General features: G+C 42.7%; 1 protein-coding gene across 4 annotated transcripts in view; it reads left to right on the forward strand.

Annotated features, from left to right (window-relative positions):
• The window catches only part of SMYD3 (SET and MYND domain containing 3), a 763,302-nt gene that overhangs the window by 1,709 nt on the left and 745,626 nt on the right, over positions 1-15,967 (forward strand). The window contains exon 1 of one of the 4 annotated variants that reach the window (XM_077964241.1): positions 10,680-10,770. Within the exon in view, the coding sequence (XP_077820367.1) occupies positions 10,760-10,770 (11 nt within the window). The 5' untranslated portion in view covers positions 10,680-10,759. 4 annotated transcript variants of the gene reach the window in all.

Consider the following 15,967-nt stretch of genomic DNA (forward strand, 5'->3'; position numbering starts at 1 on the left):
AAAAAAAAAAGAAAACAGTTCATTCCTTTCAAGATAGTTCTTGGAACAGAAAAGTTTTGGAATGAATAAATGGTGACAAATTGGCAATTCAATCATTAGAGCTGCACTTGAGTCCTGTGACACACGGAATTGTGCATTTCCAAAATAAACTACACAAACCCTTTGTGGGCGGGATGCTTGTTAATTTACTATACTATTTCATTAGTCTCATTAATTTTTCCTGTTTGCAGTAACTGTGGGGATTTAAGCAAAAAAGGAATTTCATGAAAGAGTACTGGGGGAGTTCTCAGTGTTGCTTTAAAGTCTGCCGAGAGTTGACTGGACATGGGCCGGAACCAAGTCAGGATTGCACTGCAAAAGTAGTTGGGACTGGGGTCTGGGGAGTATATCACTTCTGTCGCCTGATAATATTGGATTCTGCAGTATGCACTGCGAACACCATGGACACTGAACCCTGGTGCTGCTGCTGCTGCTGCTCCTTGGGAATCTGGCTGTTGCTGGAGAGTTATTCTCTCATCTCTCAACCATTCTTCTTTGTGGTACTAGCTTTTATTCAAAGTCCTCAGTGAGTGTTTTGGATTGACTAAACTTAGGTCACTGCCTGCACCCTAGCTGCAAGGGAGGTTGAGAAGGTAGTTAGCCTTTTTGGCTTTTAAGATAGAAGGCAGGCTCGCTCTACTTCCCACCCATAGTTATCCAGTGGGGAAATCAGCACACATAAACATAGAAAAAAGGATATAAGTAAATGCTAAGCATCTAAACAAAACAAGCTAAACAGATTCTTCATAATGACTAACAAATACTTATTAGTATTTTACACAGACACAAAATATTTGCACTTATTTTGGATTGCCAGGACACACAGTTCACTTGTGTTGTGGTAGTTAGTTGCTCTGTTTAAACACTCCCATTTTAGTGGTTATAGTGTCCCGAAGAGCCTGGTTGGGAATCACTACAACCTGAAAATACTGTTAGGGAAATGTTGGTGCATTGTTTGATGTAGTTTTCTGCCACTGTTGCATGCCTGTCCTTAAGGGATAAGTTTCTGTATTACTTATCATCTTGTAAGTAAAATTTGTTTCTCTTTATTCACTGTCCATTGTGAAGTCTTTGAGAATAGTGTGTCTTTCAATTTGTGTAGCTCCAGTGTCTAACATAGTAAGCCCTTAGTTTTAGTATGAATGTGTGGCAGAATTTTCCTCCTAACTGTCCCTGTCCTTCTGCCACCTTCCATCTGAATTAAGTATGGAATGAAAATGTTAGTTTGTAGCAATTAACAGTTACATGGGAAAGGAAAAATCATAATAGAATTAAAAAGACAGATATTGATAACTACAGTCATGCACTGCATAATGACATTTTGGTCAACGAAAGACCACATACATGACAGCGGCCCTGTATGGTTATATCATTTTTTTTTTTTTTGAGACGGAATCTCACTCTGTCACCCAGGCTGGAGTGCAGTGGCCGGATCTCAGCTCACTGCAAGCTCCGCCTCCTGGGTTCACGCCATTCTCCTGCCTCAGCCTCCCAAGTAGCTGGGACTATAGGTGCCCGCCACCTCGCCCGGCTAGTTTTTTTCTTTTTTTTTTTTTAGTAGAGACGGGGTTTCACCGTGTTAGCCAGGATGGTCTCGATCTCCTGACCTCGTGATCCGCCCGTCTCGGCCTCCCAAAGTGCTGGGATTATAGGCTTGAGCCACCGCGCCCGGCCAATTATATCATTTTTTAACTGTACCTTTTCTGTGTTTGGATACGTTTAGATACACAAATACTTATCATTGTCTTACAGTTACCTACAGTATTCAGTACAGTAACATGCAGTGCAGGTTTATAGCCTCTGCGCAGTAGGCAGTACAGACAATACCTGCTAGCCTAGGTGTGTAGCAGGCTGTACACTCTGGGTTTATGCAAGGATACGCCATGATGTTCCCACAACAATGAAATCACCTAATGATGTCCTTAAGGGATGTACAACTCTACTTCCTTAGGCTCCAGAAATAATGGTTACCAAGTTTTACATGAGTTCCTTTGGTCTAGAGCTGTTTTGATTAGTAGCTTTAGTTCTGTATACTTGTTTTTCTTAATGGAGAAAGGTGAACCTGCTTCAAGGCTTATCTTACCTTTTTCCTCTCATTAAGGAATGGCTTCTGGTTTTTCATGTTGTGCCTGGAAAAGAAAATGAAGTATGTAAGTTGTAGAAAGAGTAAATGGCAATGAAATTATAACCTAAAATCACTTTTTTTTTTAAGATGGAGTTTTGCTCTTGTTGCCCTGACTGGAGTGCAGTGGTGCGATCTTGGCTCACTGCAACCTCCGCTTCCCGGGTTCAAGCGATTCTCCTGCCTCAGCCTCCTGAATAGCTGGGATTACAGGCATGTGTCACCACGCCAGGCTAAGTTTTTGTATTTTTAGTAGAGATGGGGTTTCACCACATTAGTCAGGCTGGTCTCAAACTCCTGACCTCAAGTGATCTACCCGCCTCAGCCTCCCAAAGTGCTGGGATTACACGCGTGAGCCACTGTCCCTGGCCTGAAATCACTTATATTGTCCTTCTGCCATTGCATGCATTTTTAATTTGATGGAGATAGAAGAGGTTGATTGACAATTGAGTATGGGTTATGTGTATTTCCTGTTTGCTTTGGTCAGTGTAGCACATAAAATTCCATTGTTATGGTTTTATTTGTAAACCTTCTCACTCCCTAGTGTAGTGCTCTAAGTCTAATCTTCTTTATATCCCCAGGGCCTAGCACATGGGAGATGTTAATCATTCAAGGGTTAATATTTTGGGGAACTTTAAGTAGCTGTATGTTTGTTTTTGTTTTTCTCAAGTTCCAAGTTGCCTGCAGCTTCCATATCAAGAGTTACTTCTGGCAAACTCTAATGATAGTTTCTCCGGTAGGGTAAAGAGAATAGCTCATCCTGCATTAAGGCTGAGATGAGGCTTAGTGCCTCCCAGGAGGAAGGAGGATGACTTCGAAGTAGACGTGTCATCCCTTTCAGTCCTGGTGGATTGTGGGAAGCAGGGGGACAGAGGTAGGGAAAACAGATTGTGAGAAATATGTGTTCTGATCTTTCTTGGCTGGCTAAAGTTCTAGGGTTAGGGTGGGGATGTTAAATGGGTTGAGGGGACAGTCAACAGTGGAAGGCCTTTTGCTCTGCTCCTTATGTGGAATCTTGAGAGGAGATGTTATGCAGGTTAGTGATAGGCCGACATGGGCCTATAGCACAGCAGTGGTGGAAGGAAGTGGCTAGATAGTTGAGTTTGTGGTAGCAGGGGATTCTGAAATGCTCTCATACCACTTTGAAGGAGGTGGAGGAGCTTATTGGCATGGTGGAACTGCTGGCATCATGACAAAAAACTGTGTGACTATAGACTGGAGGTCAGGATCACAGACTCCAGGGATGAGAGCCAGCATGACATCCTAAAAGATGAGATGGGACCAGTTCAGCCATAGGACCTGATTACCTCCTTGCAGCAGAGACCAGTGAGGATCCAGAGAAACAACCCACATCCAAGGTCTTCTTGCCACTATTTCTTCTAGGATGTCCTATAAGACCTTGGAGGGAAACCTACCCAAAAGCAACCATTTAAACCAGCCCGGGTAAGGAGTTCAACCCAGTCTGAGTATTAAATGGAAGAGATTCAGATACCGTTTTAAACCAGCCCGGGTAAGGAGTTCAACACAGCCTGAGTATTAACTGGAAGAGATTGAGATACTGTTTTAAACCAGCCCGGGTAAGGAGTTCAACACAGCCTGAGCATTAACTAGAAGAGATTCAGATACCGTTTTAAACCAGCCCAGGTAAGGAGTTCAACCAAGTCTGAGTATTAACTGGAAGAGATTGAGATACTGTTTGACAAGTTTTAAATTTCCTGGACATTTATTAGAGTAGATATTCATGAGTAATATTAGATTAATTATAGAAAAAACGGCACATGTTCAGGAGACAGATTAGATCAGTTATAGAAAATAAAGCAGGCTGGGCATGGTGGCTCATGCCCGTAGTCCCAGCACTTTGGGAGATTGAGGCAGGTGAATCTCTTGAGCCCATAAGTTCAAGATAAGCCTGTGCAACATGACAAAACCCTGTCTCTACTAAAAATACAAGTAATTACCCGGGTGCATGCCTGTAGTCCCAGCTACTGAGAAGGCTGAGGTGGGAGAATCAGTTGAGCCCAGGAAGTGGAGGTTGCCGTGAGTGGAGATCACGCCACTGCACTCCAGCCTGGGTGACAGAGTGAGACCCTGTCTCAAAAAAGAAAAAAAAAAGGCAGCTGCATTTGAGTTGCAGTGTGAGTAAATGTGACCAGGCAATAAAGGGTAGTAACTCACTGCGTTTGGTGAGATGATGGAATCTCTCTTGGCCAAGGACTGAACCTGGGGTGGAGACGGGAGGGAGCGTCTTCATATATGAGGGTAAGAAGAAGAGGTGCCAGAAAAGGCAACAGCAGTGGTGATTGAAAAGTTTAAGGACACCTAGGGAAGTGGTTGCTAAGTGACTCAGCCTTAGGAGAGATTGGAAATAGTCTTCTAGGAGAGAAGCATAAATTGCCTTGTGAAATGTAGGATTGTTGAGAAGTGCTGAGGGTCTACTTAAAACTTGTGTTCATTTATTTAAAGTGGGAACAGTTAGTTGGGTCATGTTTCCTTCCTCTCCCAATTGCCAGCTGCTTGGCTACAAGAACTGAATTTACCCAGGATTACTAGGTTAGTATGATGGACGGAGAGAAGGGACAGGAAGTTGAAGTTGTAGGCAAGGGAGGGTGTAATTGTGGATCATGGTTTCTCAGGTAGGGAATGGGGTCATAAGGAAGGTGATGGCCAGTGAAATGTGGCCGAATCAATGGATTAGAGGTCCTCATGTGGTCAGAGAAATGGTGATCAGATAATGGGTTGACTTGATATATCCATGCTTAGAAGTAGTGTGCGTCTTGATACAGCAAGTTTCGGGGTGTGGCAGAACGTGGCCAAGGTAGGGAGTAAGAAAAGATTTTTGGTCAGGAATCCCAAAGGCTGAGGTGTTAGTTGAATTATCTAAATACACGAAGTTACTAAGAATGTTAGACATTGGAATGAATAGTTTCAGCAAAGGCACAATTCTCACATTTGCTACAGTAACCCAAGGTTTAAGGGTCAGTAGAGTAGAAGAGGCTAGTGGAGACAGGGAAGCGCTTACCTCTGTGAAAATAATGTAAAAAGACATTACTGGTTTTACAGCTGATTTTGTGAAATACGGTTAGCACCAGGCGTAAGTGAATTGCTGCAGTGTTACAGACTCTTCCTTGGAGGCCCTGAAGGTCACGCGACCAGCAAAATCATTTCAAAGAGCAGAACCTTGAACAATGGCTTGAAGTAGGATTTGCAACTTCCTGGGCAGTGGCTAATGGGTCTCGGACTTGGAATAAAAGAAGATGAAAGAATTGGTAATAATGTGGTTTGGGAAAGGACTTTATGGATGTGACTACGTTTTTCTTTTTAAGTGGGAGTCATAATTCCTGCTGCTTCTGCTGCTTCCTTTTCTTCTGCAAGGAGGTTTGGGAAAGGGCTTTATGACAGAGCCCTGGTGAAGACATTTGGTCCATGTGAATGCCACAGCAGAGGGCGTTCTTCATCAGACAGGATGACCTGCTTTGTGGATAGCAGTAAGTTGTTCTTCAGACAGCCTGGAGCTTGCTCAAAGGGCTCAGGAACAGGGCAGCCATGGGGACAGGGATAGAGGCTGGTGCCTGGAACTCAGCAATGCAGCCTTCCCCTCATGATAGCCATGTGGCTTCTGCTGGTACAGAGTGCCCAGTTTGCTGCCAGTACTAACTGGTCCTGATTCCCCAAATGGCAGCACTGGTCCCCAAATGGTCTTCAGGACCAGCCAGCCACCTTGTGTCAGGTTTTTATGGTAGAACTTTTTGTCATGGGGGGGTCAGTTGGAATATCAGTTTTTTTCCTGCACTTGGATTTGTCTTCCCTGCGTGTAATACCATCTCTAAGATCCACTGAGAATCTTCGATAGAGCTGTAATATTCTCCACAGGTTGCCTCTGACCTTCACAGAAAGAATTGGAGCAATGGGCTCTAATGCTTGTGGTTTTGACTGTTTATGTTTGCCGATTTCCTCATTGGATGACTAAGTGGTGGGATGTAGAGCAAGTCTGCCTTCTATCAAAAAAGGCAAAAAGGCTAAATACCTTCTCAGCCTCCCTTGCAGCTAGGGTGCAGCAGTGACCTAAGTTCGTTCAATCTGAGACACTCTCTGAGGACTTTGAATAAAAGCCTCACAAAAGTATCACAAAGAAGAATGGTTGAGAGAATAACTCTCCAGCGACAACCATTTTCCCAAGGAGCAGCAGCAGCAGCAGGGCCCAGTGTCTGTAGTGCTGGTGGTACGTACTGTGGAATCCAGCATTATCAGGCAACAGAAGTGATACAGTCCCCAGCCCCACCCCCTGCTCTTAATACTCTGGCATTTCAGGCAGCTGGTGTTACAGACCAGTGGTTCTCAGATCTTTTAGTCTCAAGACCCCTTTATGCTTTTCCAAATTATCAAAATGGATTTGATAGGGATTTAAAAAACATTATTGAGAGTGCTGATGATGTTTTGTTTATGCGGGTTTTATCTATTTATATTTACTGCATAAAAATTAAAACTAAGTTTTGAAAATACCTATTTAAACATAAATTGAAGGCTGGGTGTGGTGGCTCATGCCTGTAATTCCAGTACTTTGGGAGGCCGAGGCAGGCAGATCACATGAACCCAGGAGTTTGAGACCATCCTGGCCAACAGAGCAAAACCCTGTCTCTACTAAAAATACAAAAATTAGCCAGATGTGGTGGTGCATGCCTGTAATCCAGCTACTTCGGAGGCTGAGGCAGGAGAATGGCTTGCATCTGGGAGGTGGAGGTTGCAGTGAGCTGAGATTGCGCCACTGTGCTGCAGCCTGGGCAACACAGTGAGACCCTGTCTCCAATAAAAACCCAACAACAACAACAATGACAAAATATATGTGTGTGTGTATACATTTGATTGTTTGATTCCTTAAAAAATTGTTACATATATGTAAATTTTTACATTGTAACAATTTTTAGAGAAATCAAACTATATTTTCTTTTATTGAGATAGAGTCTCGCTTTGTTGCCCAGGCTGGAGTGCAATGGTGCAATCTCAGCTCACTGCAACCTCTGCCTCCCAGGTTCAAGCGATTCTCCTGCCTCAGCCCCCCGAGTAGCTGGGACTATAGGCCCGTGTGTATTTTTAAAAACAACGAAAATTTAATGAGGATTGCATTGCTTTGCATTTTTTTCATGTCTCTCTAAAATCTGGCTTAATCAAAGACCCTTAGGTCTGGGTGTGGTGGCTTACACCTGTAATCCCAGTGCTTTGTTAGGACAAGGTGGAAGGATCTTTTGAGGCCAGGAGCTCACGATCAGCTTGGGCAACATGGGGAAACTTCATCTTGTTAAAAAAAAAAACACAAAAATTATCTGGGTGGGATGATGTGCACCCTTGTAATCGCAGCTACTTAGGGGGCTGAGGTGGAAGGATCACTTGAGCCTAGGAGGTCAAGGCTGCAATAAGCCATGATCATGCCACTGGACTCCAGCTTGGGGGGCATACGCATTCAGACCATAGCATCTGGTTCATCTTATTTTTTTTTCTTTTTAAGATAAGCAAGTATATATGTGTGTTCTTATTTTCCATTCTTATTTTTGCACTTGCTTTTTTAACTTAGTGTCTATTGGAAATCACTGTATTATCAGTTCATGGAGATCTTTCTTATTCTTTATAGCTCCATAATACTCAATTTTATGTAGCCACTTCTTTCTAATTTCCTATGTGTGGATATTTAGGCAATTTCCAGTATTTTGCAGTTGTGCATATTGCTCTAATGAATAACCTTGCATGTGTGTGTTTTTGTATTGTTGCTGGTGTATCCTCAGTAGATTCCTCAAAGTGGGATTTCTCGGTCAAGGGGTAAAACCTATGTAGGGTTGTACCATTTTGCATTCCCATTAATGATGTATGTGAGTTCTTGTTTCCCTTAGCTTTGCAGCCTGAGCTTTTGAAGTTTTGCTAAGCTGATGGGTGAGAAGTGGGATCTTAGTACAGTTTTAATTTGCATTTAAATTGCATTATGGATGAAGCTAAACATCTTTTCATGTGTTTAAAGGCCATATTTATATCTTTTTGGGATTTGTCCGTATTTATCTTTTGCTCATTTTTCTTGTTTTTTCCTTTTTCTTTTTTTTTTTTTCTCTAGAGACTGGGGTCTCCCTGTGTTACCCAGGCTGTAGTGCAGTGGTATGATCATAGCTCACTGCAGCCTCGAATTCCTGGGCTCCAGTGATCCTCCCTCCTCCACCTCCAGAATTTTCTGAGCAGCTGAGACCACAGGTGTGCAACATCATGCCGAGCTAATTAAAAAAATTTTTTTTTTAGAGATGAGATCTCCCTAGGAGGCTGTCCTCCCACTTACTTTGAGATTCTTTTGGGGATTGTCTGATTTGATTTTACATTTAACTCTGTATATGCTACCATCTGTAGCACCTTGTAGATCAAGTTGCAGATGATTTTCCATTTCTATCTGGGAGTTCCCCATTATCTCTTAATCAGATGTGATGCTCCCTCTGGTGGACAACGGAGTAAAAAGCATACAAACATTTTTCAATAAGGCAACTTATTTTTTTTTTTTTTTTTTTTTTTTTGAGACAGAGTCTTGCTCTGTCGCCCAGGCTGGAGTGCAGTGGCTGGATCTCGGCTCACTGCAAGCTCCGCCTCCCGGGTTCACGCCATTCTCCTGCCTCAGCCTCCCGAGTAGCTGGGACTACAGGCGCCCGCCACCTCGCCCGGCTAGTTTTTTGTACTTTTTAGTAGAGACGGGGTTTCACCGTGTTAGCCAGGATGGTCTCGATCTCCTGACCTCGTGATCCGCCCGTCTCGGCCTCCCAAAGTGCTGGGATTACAGGCTTGAGCCACCGCGCCCGGCCAAGGCAACTTATTTTTTAGCCACTAAAACACTATCTCTGAGTGGTCTCCTTCATGAACCCCCCTTCCAAACTGTTCTTAGCCTCTAACATTTGCCATTAACTCTTATTTTGAATTAGACCAAAAAAGGGCAAACAAGTTAAATTTTGTCATGAATATCTATATAAAACTCACTAACGAAATAGCACTGGTCAGATTTACATGGTTTAGTGGCTTATTAATGATGACCATGTTTTTCACAATAAGAGTTGAAACCTGTGTTTGAAACTAGTAGTTTTACTTGGAGTTGGTATGATCTGGAGGGAAAATTGTGCTTGGTGATCTCCTTATAGTTTATTACTGCAAGAAGATTCTCTGTAAATGAGTTTTTCCCCTAGTTTTTGACATAATAGTTACTTGTTAGTAGAAAAAATAAAGGCCACTTACGGGATAACCTTGATATCTCATTCTACTATTTGAAAAGTGAAAATGGACAGAGCCATTACTAGTTGTTTAAATACAGTACAATCAAGAATGTTTCTTTTTTAAAGTTCACTTGTTGTCAGTTTACTGTTTTACACGTGGCCTATTCATGTTTAGTTTTAAACATTTAAAAGCATTTATAACAGTAGGCTAATATTGATCTTTTTGTTTGTTTGAGACCGAGTCTCACTGTGTCACCCAGGCTGGAATGCAGTGGTGTGATCCCGGCTCACTGCAGCCTCAACCTCCTGGGCTGAAGTCATCCTCCTACCTCAGCCTTGAGTAGCTGGGAACACAGGCATGCACCACCATGCCTGGCTAATTTTTATATTTTTTGTAGAGATGGGCTTTCACCATGTTGCCCAGCCTGGTCTTGAACTCCTGGGCTCCAGCAGTTCACCTGCATCGGCCTCCCAAAGTGCTGGGACTACAGGTGTGAGATACCTGCATCTGGCCAATATTGATTTTTAAAATTCATTACTTGGGTTGAGAATTATAATGTAAGGAAGTCCTCTTTTTGTTGTTGTTCTTATTGCCTTTGCAGCAAAAATAAATAAGACTTACCACAGGGGGATAAGATAGATCGATAGACTGGGCAGATTTGAATATATACAAGTTAAAAACATCCTTACGTTAAAGAACCATCTTATAACGAAAAAAATCAAGAAACTGGCCAGGCACGGTGACTCACGCCTGTAATCCCAGCACTTTGGGAGGCCGAGGCAGGCAGATCACGAGGTCAAGAGATTGAGACCATCCTGGCCAACATGGTGAAATCCCGTCTCTACTGAAAATACAAAAACTAAGCTGGGCATGGTGGTGCACGCCTGTAGTCCCAGCTACCTGGGAGGCTGAGGCAGGAGAATCGCGTGAACCTGGGAGGTGGAGGTTGCAGGGAGCTGAGATCATGCCACTGCACTCCAGCCTGGTGACAGAGCAAGACTCTGTCTCAAAACAATAACAATAACAATAAACAATCAAGAAATTGAGGAAAATATTTCAACATAAAAAGGAATATTATTCTTTTTTTTTTTTGAGGTGAAGTCTCACTCTGTCACCCAGGCTGGAGTGTGGTGGCATGATCTGAACTCACTATAGCCTCCGCCTCCTGGGTTCAAGCGATTCTCCCACCTAAGCCGCCTACCTCAGCCCCCTGAGTAGCTGGGACTACAGATGCGTGCCACCACCCCTGGCTAATTTTTTTTTTTTTTTTTTTTTGGTATTTTTGGTAGAGATGGGGTTTTGCCAAGTACCCAGGCTGGTCTCGAACTCCTGAGCTCAAGTGATCCGCCTGCCTCGGCCTCCCAAAGTGCTGGCATGGCCAAAAGGTATATGTTCGTAATATATAAAAATTGTTCATAAATTGATATGAGAAAGCAACTTACTTCTGAAGTGTACTAACTGATTCTTGGGACTGTTTTCCCTCTTTGTGTCTGTCTTTGAATAGCTCTAATCTTCAGATTTCCTTTGAGAAATTCCCTTGTGACTCTTTGGTTCTCAACATTGGCTACACATTTAAAGCACCTGGGGATCTTTAAAAAATGCTGATGCATGGGTCCTGCCCTCAGAGATTCTGATTTAATTTGTCTAGAGTGTGGCTTGAGCATCGACATTTTTAATTCTCCCCAGGTTACTGTGGAGCAGTCTGGGTTGACAGCTGCCATCTTTCTTTTCCATCTTCACTGACTCCCTGCTTCTCTGTGTCTTTATATTCGAGGGCTAAGGTGAAGTTGCCACAGCTGGGATTAGTCCAACTGCTTATAATATCTATAAATAATTCTGCATGTTCAATTTAAAACTGGACATTGACATTAGCATGTTCTGTTTCCACGTAAATAATTGTCATAGGTAGGACAAACAGGAATTCTGTCGAATATTTAATTGGCATGGTTGTGGTTGATGTTTCTCACAAATGAATTTGAATGTATAAAAATTTCATCCTTGTTAGCTTTTTTTAGCTGCTGTGTTTACCTCTTGTTAGAAAGTAGAGTTAATTGGAAAGATTTATGTGGTACCAGTGATCTAGAAACCTTGGATATGAGGTAAGCGTTTCTCTGGGCAGTTTAATTTTTGAGTTTTTGACTCTAATATTGGATGTTCGGTTTTGGGGGTGAAAACTTAAGCATCTTACAAAAAGACTTACTTAAAATGTATGAATCATTGGTATTTTACAAATTTGCCTGTGGGATTTAAAAAATATCCAGATGTCTGAGCAACATCCTTAAGGATCCTGTAATTGTGTAAAGCTTCACAGGTAATGGTAATGCATAGCCGGAGGTGAGAACCTTTGAGAAAGGGAAAAAAAAAAAAAAGTCATGATACAGTCAAATAAGTGGTATAGATAACAACTCTGGAGGAATAACCAGTTGGGAAATGCACAGACATTGTATAGTAGACCATTATGACTGCAGCGACGTGCCGTTTGTATAGATTATAGATTATAGGTTGGGATAGAGTCTGTAACACAGAAGGCCTTGATGAGGCTAAGAGATTTTGAACTTTATTTTCTAGGTACGACTGTTGAGGAGCCCATAAAGATTTTTGGGCTGTGGTGTGAAGTGCACATGGAAGATTTGTGTGGGAATCTTGATTTGGGTGAATTGTGTGATGAGGGAGAGAAGTGGAAAGACTGGAGATGAGGACTCCAGTTAGGAGAAAATGTGCATTATTCTCAGTGGGAAGTGATGAGGGCCTGAGCTAGGGGAGTGGTAGAGGGCCTGGAACCAAACATGGTGAGGAGTTGACCCACTTTGTTGACCGATTAAAGGGCAGGGCGTAAGCGAAGGGCGAGTGCTGGGTTTTGAGCTAGAACTGTTGGAATAGTGGTGATACTACTGCTATGTGAAGTCATTGGTGTGAGGGTGATCTCCCGGTAATAAGTTAGGCAGCAAAAGATAGCATTGCCGAGGATCAAGCTTAAGAGAAAAGCTTCTCAGGACTGGGAGGTGGAAGACCTCCGTAAATGGGTTAATAGTGCCCCTTTTTGGCCTAGTTTTTACTACCTGGGTAAGTAGGGTAAGCGATTTAATCTGAGTCTCAGTTTTTACCTTTTTGAAATGAAGGTATTGAGTGATTTCTGACATCCTTTTAAAGTTTTCTGCAGTTTTAGGAAACCATTTATGTATTTGCTACAGCTGCCTCCAACTCCATTTCTTTTTATTTGTTTTTTCAAAGAGACAAGGTCTCACTATGTTGCCCAGGCTGGCCTCAAACTCCTGGCCTCAAGTGATCCTCCTGCCTCAGCCCCCCTCTCCTCCCCCGCAGTAGCTGGGACTACAGGCCAACGTGCCTGGCCACCTCCTACTTTTTTTTGTAACAGCTTTATTGAGATATAACTCATATGCCATACCATTCGCCTATTTAAAGTGATATAAAGTAACATTAACTTTACCCTTTTAAGTGTACCATTCAGTGGCATTAAGTACATACTAACATCACCATAATCAACTTTAGAAAATTCTTATCACCTACAAAAGAAACAATGTACCTTAAGGCTGTCTTCCACTGTAATTAAACAGAGGAAAACATTAGGATTAAACCCTTGAATTGAGGCTCTACTACGTACCTGCCTTGTGAATTTGCAGGGCCAGTTAGAACTCCCTTCCACTTCAAACCGGCTCCTTGCAATGCTGACCCACGAGGTGGCAGTGTGGGAACACTAGGAAGGAAGAGGGCTGGAGGAATCCCCCCGTATTTAGAAACAGGCTGTACAGTTACATCTGTTTGTAGTAGCACATGTAGCTGTTATCCAGGCATCCTCAGAGGATCATAGATTGAAAGTCTCCTAGCTGAAGATTTTGCTAATGCAGAGTATTGTCCTTACTTGTTGGTCATGTTTCCTAGTCATCTAAACCTACGTTCGCCTTCTTGTCTGGTTTCTATCTTTTGTTACATAGTGACTCTTTCATCATTTAAATGACTCTTGCTGTGTCTGGGAATCGTCTGTCTAGTCTTTCAGCCATTTTTTTCTATTTACCTTTTTGCCCCAGTACTTTCTTGGGTCCCTTTCTACCCTATCCATTGTTTGTCCTTTTTCCTCCTAGTCAGGAGCCATCGGCATTCTCCAAGATACCGGTTCTTATCTTGGCTGCACACTGGAATCACCTGGGGAGCTTTGAAAAATCCTGATGCCTGGGCTACACTCAATACTCATCGAATCAGAGCCTTTGGAGGTGGGATGCAGGCATTATTATTATTATTATTATTATCTTTTGAGACAGAGGCTCGCTTTGTCGCCCAGGCTGGAGTGCGGTGGCGCGATCTCAGCTCACTTTGCAAGCTCCGCCTCCCAGGTTCACTCCATTCTCCTGTCTCAGCCTTCTGAGTAGCTGGGACTACAGGCGCCACCACCGCGTCCGGCTATTTTTTTTTTTTTTTTTCCGTATTTTCAGTGGAGACGGGGTTTCACCGTGTTAGTCAGGATGGTCTCAATCTGCTGACCTCGTGATCCACCCACCTCAGCCTCCCAAAGTGCTGGGATTACAGGTGTGAGCCACCGCGCCCGGCCATTATTTTTTAATCTCTAATTACCTACTAAATATTTTCCGTCATCATCTTTTATCCAATCTAAGAAACATGGACTAATTTAACTAGATTAAATAAAAATATGGATTTAAAATATTATAGATAAAATTTAAATTTATAATATATCAGTTGGATGCTACCCACTCTCTCAAGCGATGTACGAGTCTCAACTTTTTCTCTTGAATTGCCTATTAACAGTTCTTTTTATTCTTACTTGGAAATGTCACTTATATTGCTTTCTTTCTCCTATTCCCACTGCCACCATCCTAGAATAGGCTGCAGTTGTGGTTCCTGCCCTCCAGCCAAGGAGCACATCTGTAGTTGACCAGAGTTGCGTTCAGACACGATTGCAGAGTGGTCTTGTTTTTGTTTTGATCCATTACGGTCTCAGAGTGGCCTTGTCTGAGGTCCATGTTCTGTGAAATTGTTTATGTTCAACAGAAGGACACCACTGCCTCCCTGTGAGGGCCTGGCCAGCTTGGAGCAGCACCTGCCTACCTGATAGTATCGGTTAGTTCCTGCATGTCAGCGGCAGCTCCTCTCTAGAGCTGTGTCTTAGTTGATTGTATCTATTTACAGATCCTCCCTACTGCAATCTGTTCTATGAAGTGTTGCCATATTAGTAGTCTTCCTTAAATGTGCCTTTAATGACTGATTCTTATTTTTATTTTTATTTGTTTTTTGAGACAAAGTTTCGCTCTTGTTGCCCAGGCTGGAGTGCAATGGTGCTATCTCGACTGACTGCAACCTCCACCTCCCGGGTTCAAGCAATTCTCCTGTTTCAGCCTCCCCGGTAGCTGGGATTACTGACGCCTGCCACCATGCCCCGCTAATTTTTTTTGTATTTTTAGTAGAGACGGAGTTTTGCCATGTTGGCCAGGCTGGTCTTGAACTCCTGATCTTAGGTAATACGCCTGCCTCGGCATCCCAAAGGGCTGGGATTACAGGCATGAGCCACCATGCCCGGCTGACAGATTCTTATTTCATCAAGTATAACTAGTGGTCCTTTCTAATCTGACCCAACTCTGGCCAGCTTTATTTCCCAGTGTATCCTGTGTTTTAGTCTGACTGGTCTCAGTGCCTTGTGAACCAGTCATACTTCCTCTCACTTTGGCGCTTTCCCTTGTCTTATCCTCTTTATGAGTTATGTGAGTTGGGGCAAACTACTTAACAGCTCTGAACTTTGTTTTCTTAATCTCGAACCCTGCCTCTTCAGATTATTCTCAGAATTAAAAGACATAAAACATGTGGAAGTATTTTGTGTATATTAGGTCCTTATACTGAATACGTGTTCTTTCCTTGCTCTACTTAGTTTTCATTGATTGATCTTTTTAAAAAGCCATTTATTTATTTAATTTGAGACAGGGTCTCACTCTGTTGAGGCTGGGGTGCAGTGGCATGATCATGACTCACTGCAGCCTTCACTTCCCAGACTCAAACAATCCTCCCACCTCAGCCTCCGGAATAGCTGGGACCACAGGTGCCTGCCACTATACCTGGCTAATTTTTTAATTATTTGTAGAAACAGAGTCTCACTGTGTTGCCCAGGCTGATCTCCTGGGCTCAAGCAGTCCTCTCCCCTTGGCCTCCCAAAGTGCTGGGATTACAGGTGTGAGCCATTGCCTCCAGTCCTCAGTGATTGATTGGTGGAATTTAGGTATTATTATAATTGAAGTCTTAATTTGGTTATTATTAGGTTTTATTAGTTATTTGCCGTGTGGTCTTCGCCTTCTTGAGGACAGAGACCTTGTCTTATTTTTCTGTGTATCCCAAGAGCCTAGTTCATTGCTAAGTACACAAGGATGTTCAATAAATGTCTCAATAACTGAAATTTGCAGGATTATCAGAGCACTCTGTCTGCAGATAACATCTGAGACATTTTTTGAATATTTTTTGAAACTGTCTCCTTCTCTTCATTATTGTTACCACTCTTAGTCAATTGGTACTACTGATTAGGGAAGCTAGTAAGATTAGGATCACTGGCTGAATTATTAGTATCAA

This window comes from Macaca mulatta, chromosome 1, assembly GCF_049350105.2.
Source record: "Macaca mulatta isolate MMU2019108-1 chromosome 1, T2T-MMU8v2.0, whole genome shotgun sequence".
Classification (NCBI taxonomy): domain Eukaryota; kingdom Metazoa; phylum Chordata; class Mammalia; order Primates; family Cercopithecidae; genus Macaca; species Macaca mulatta.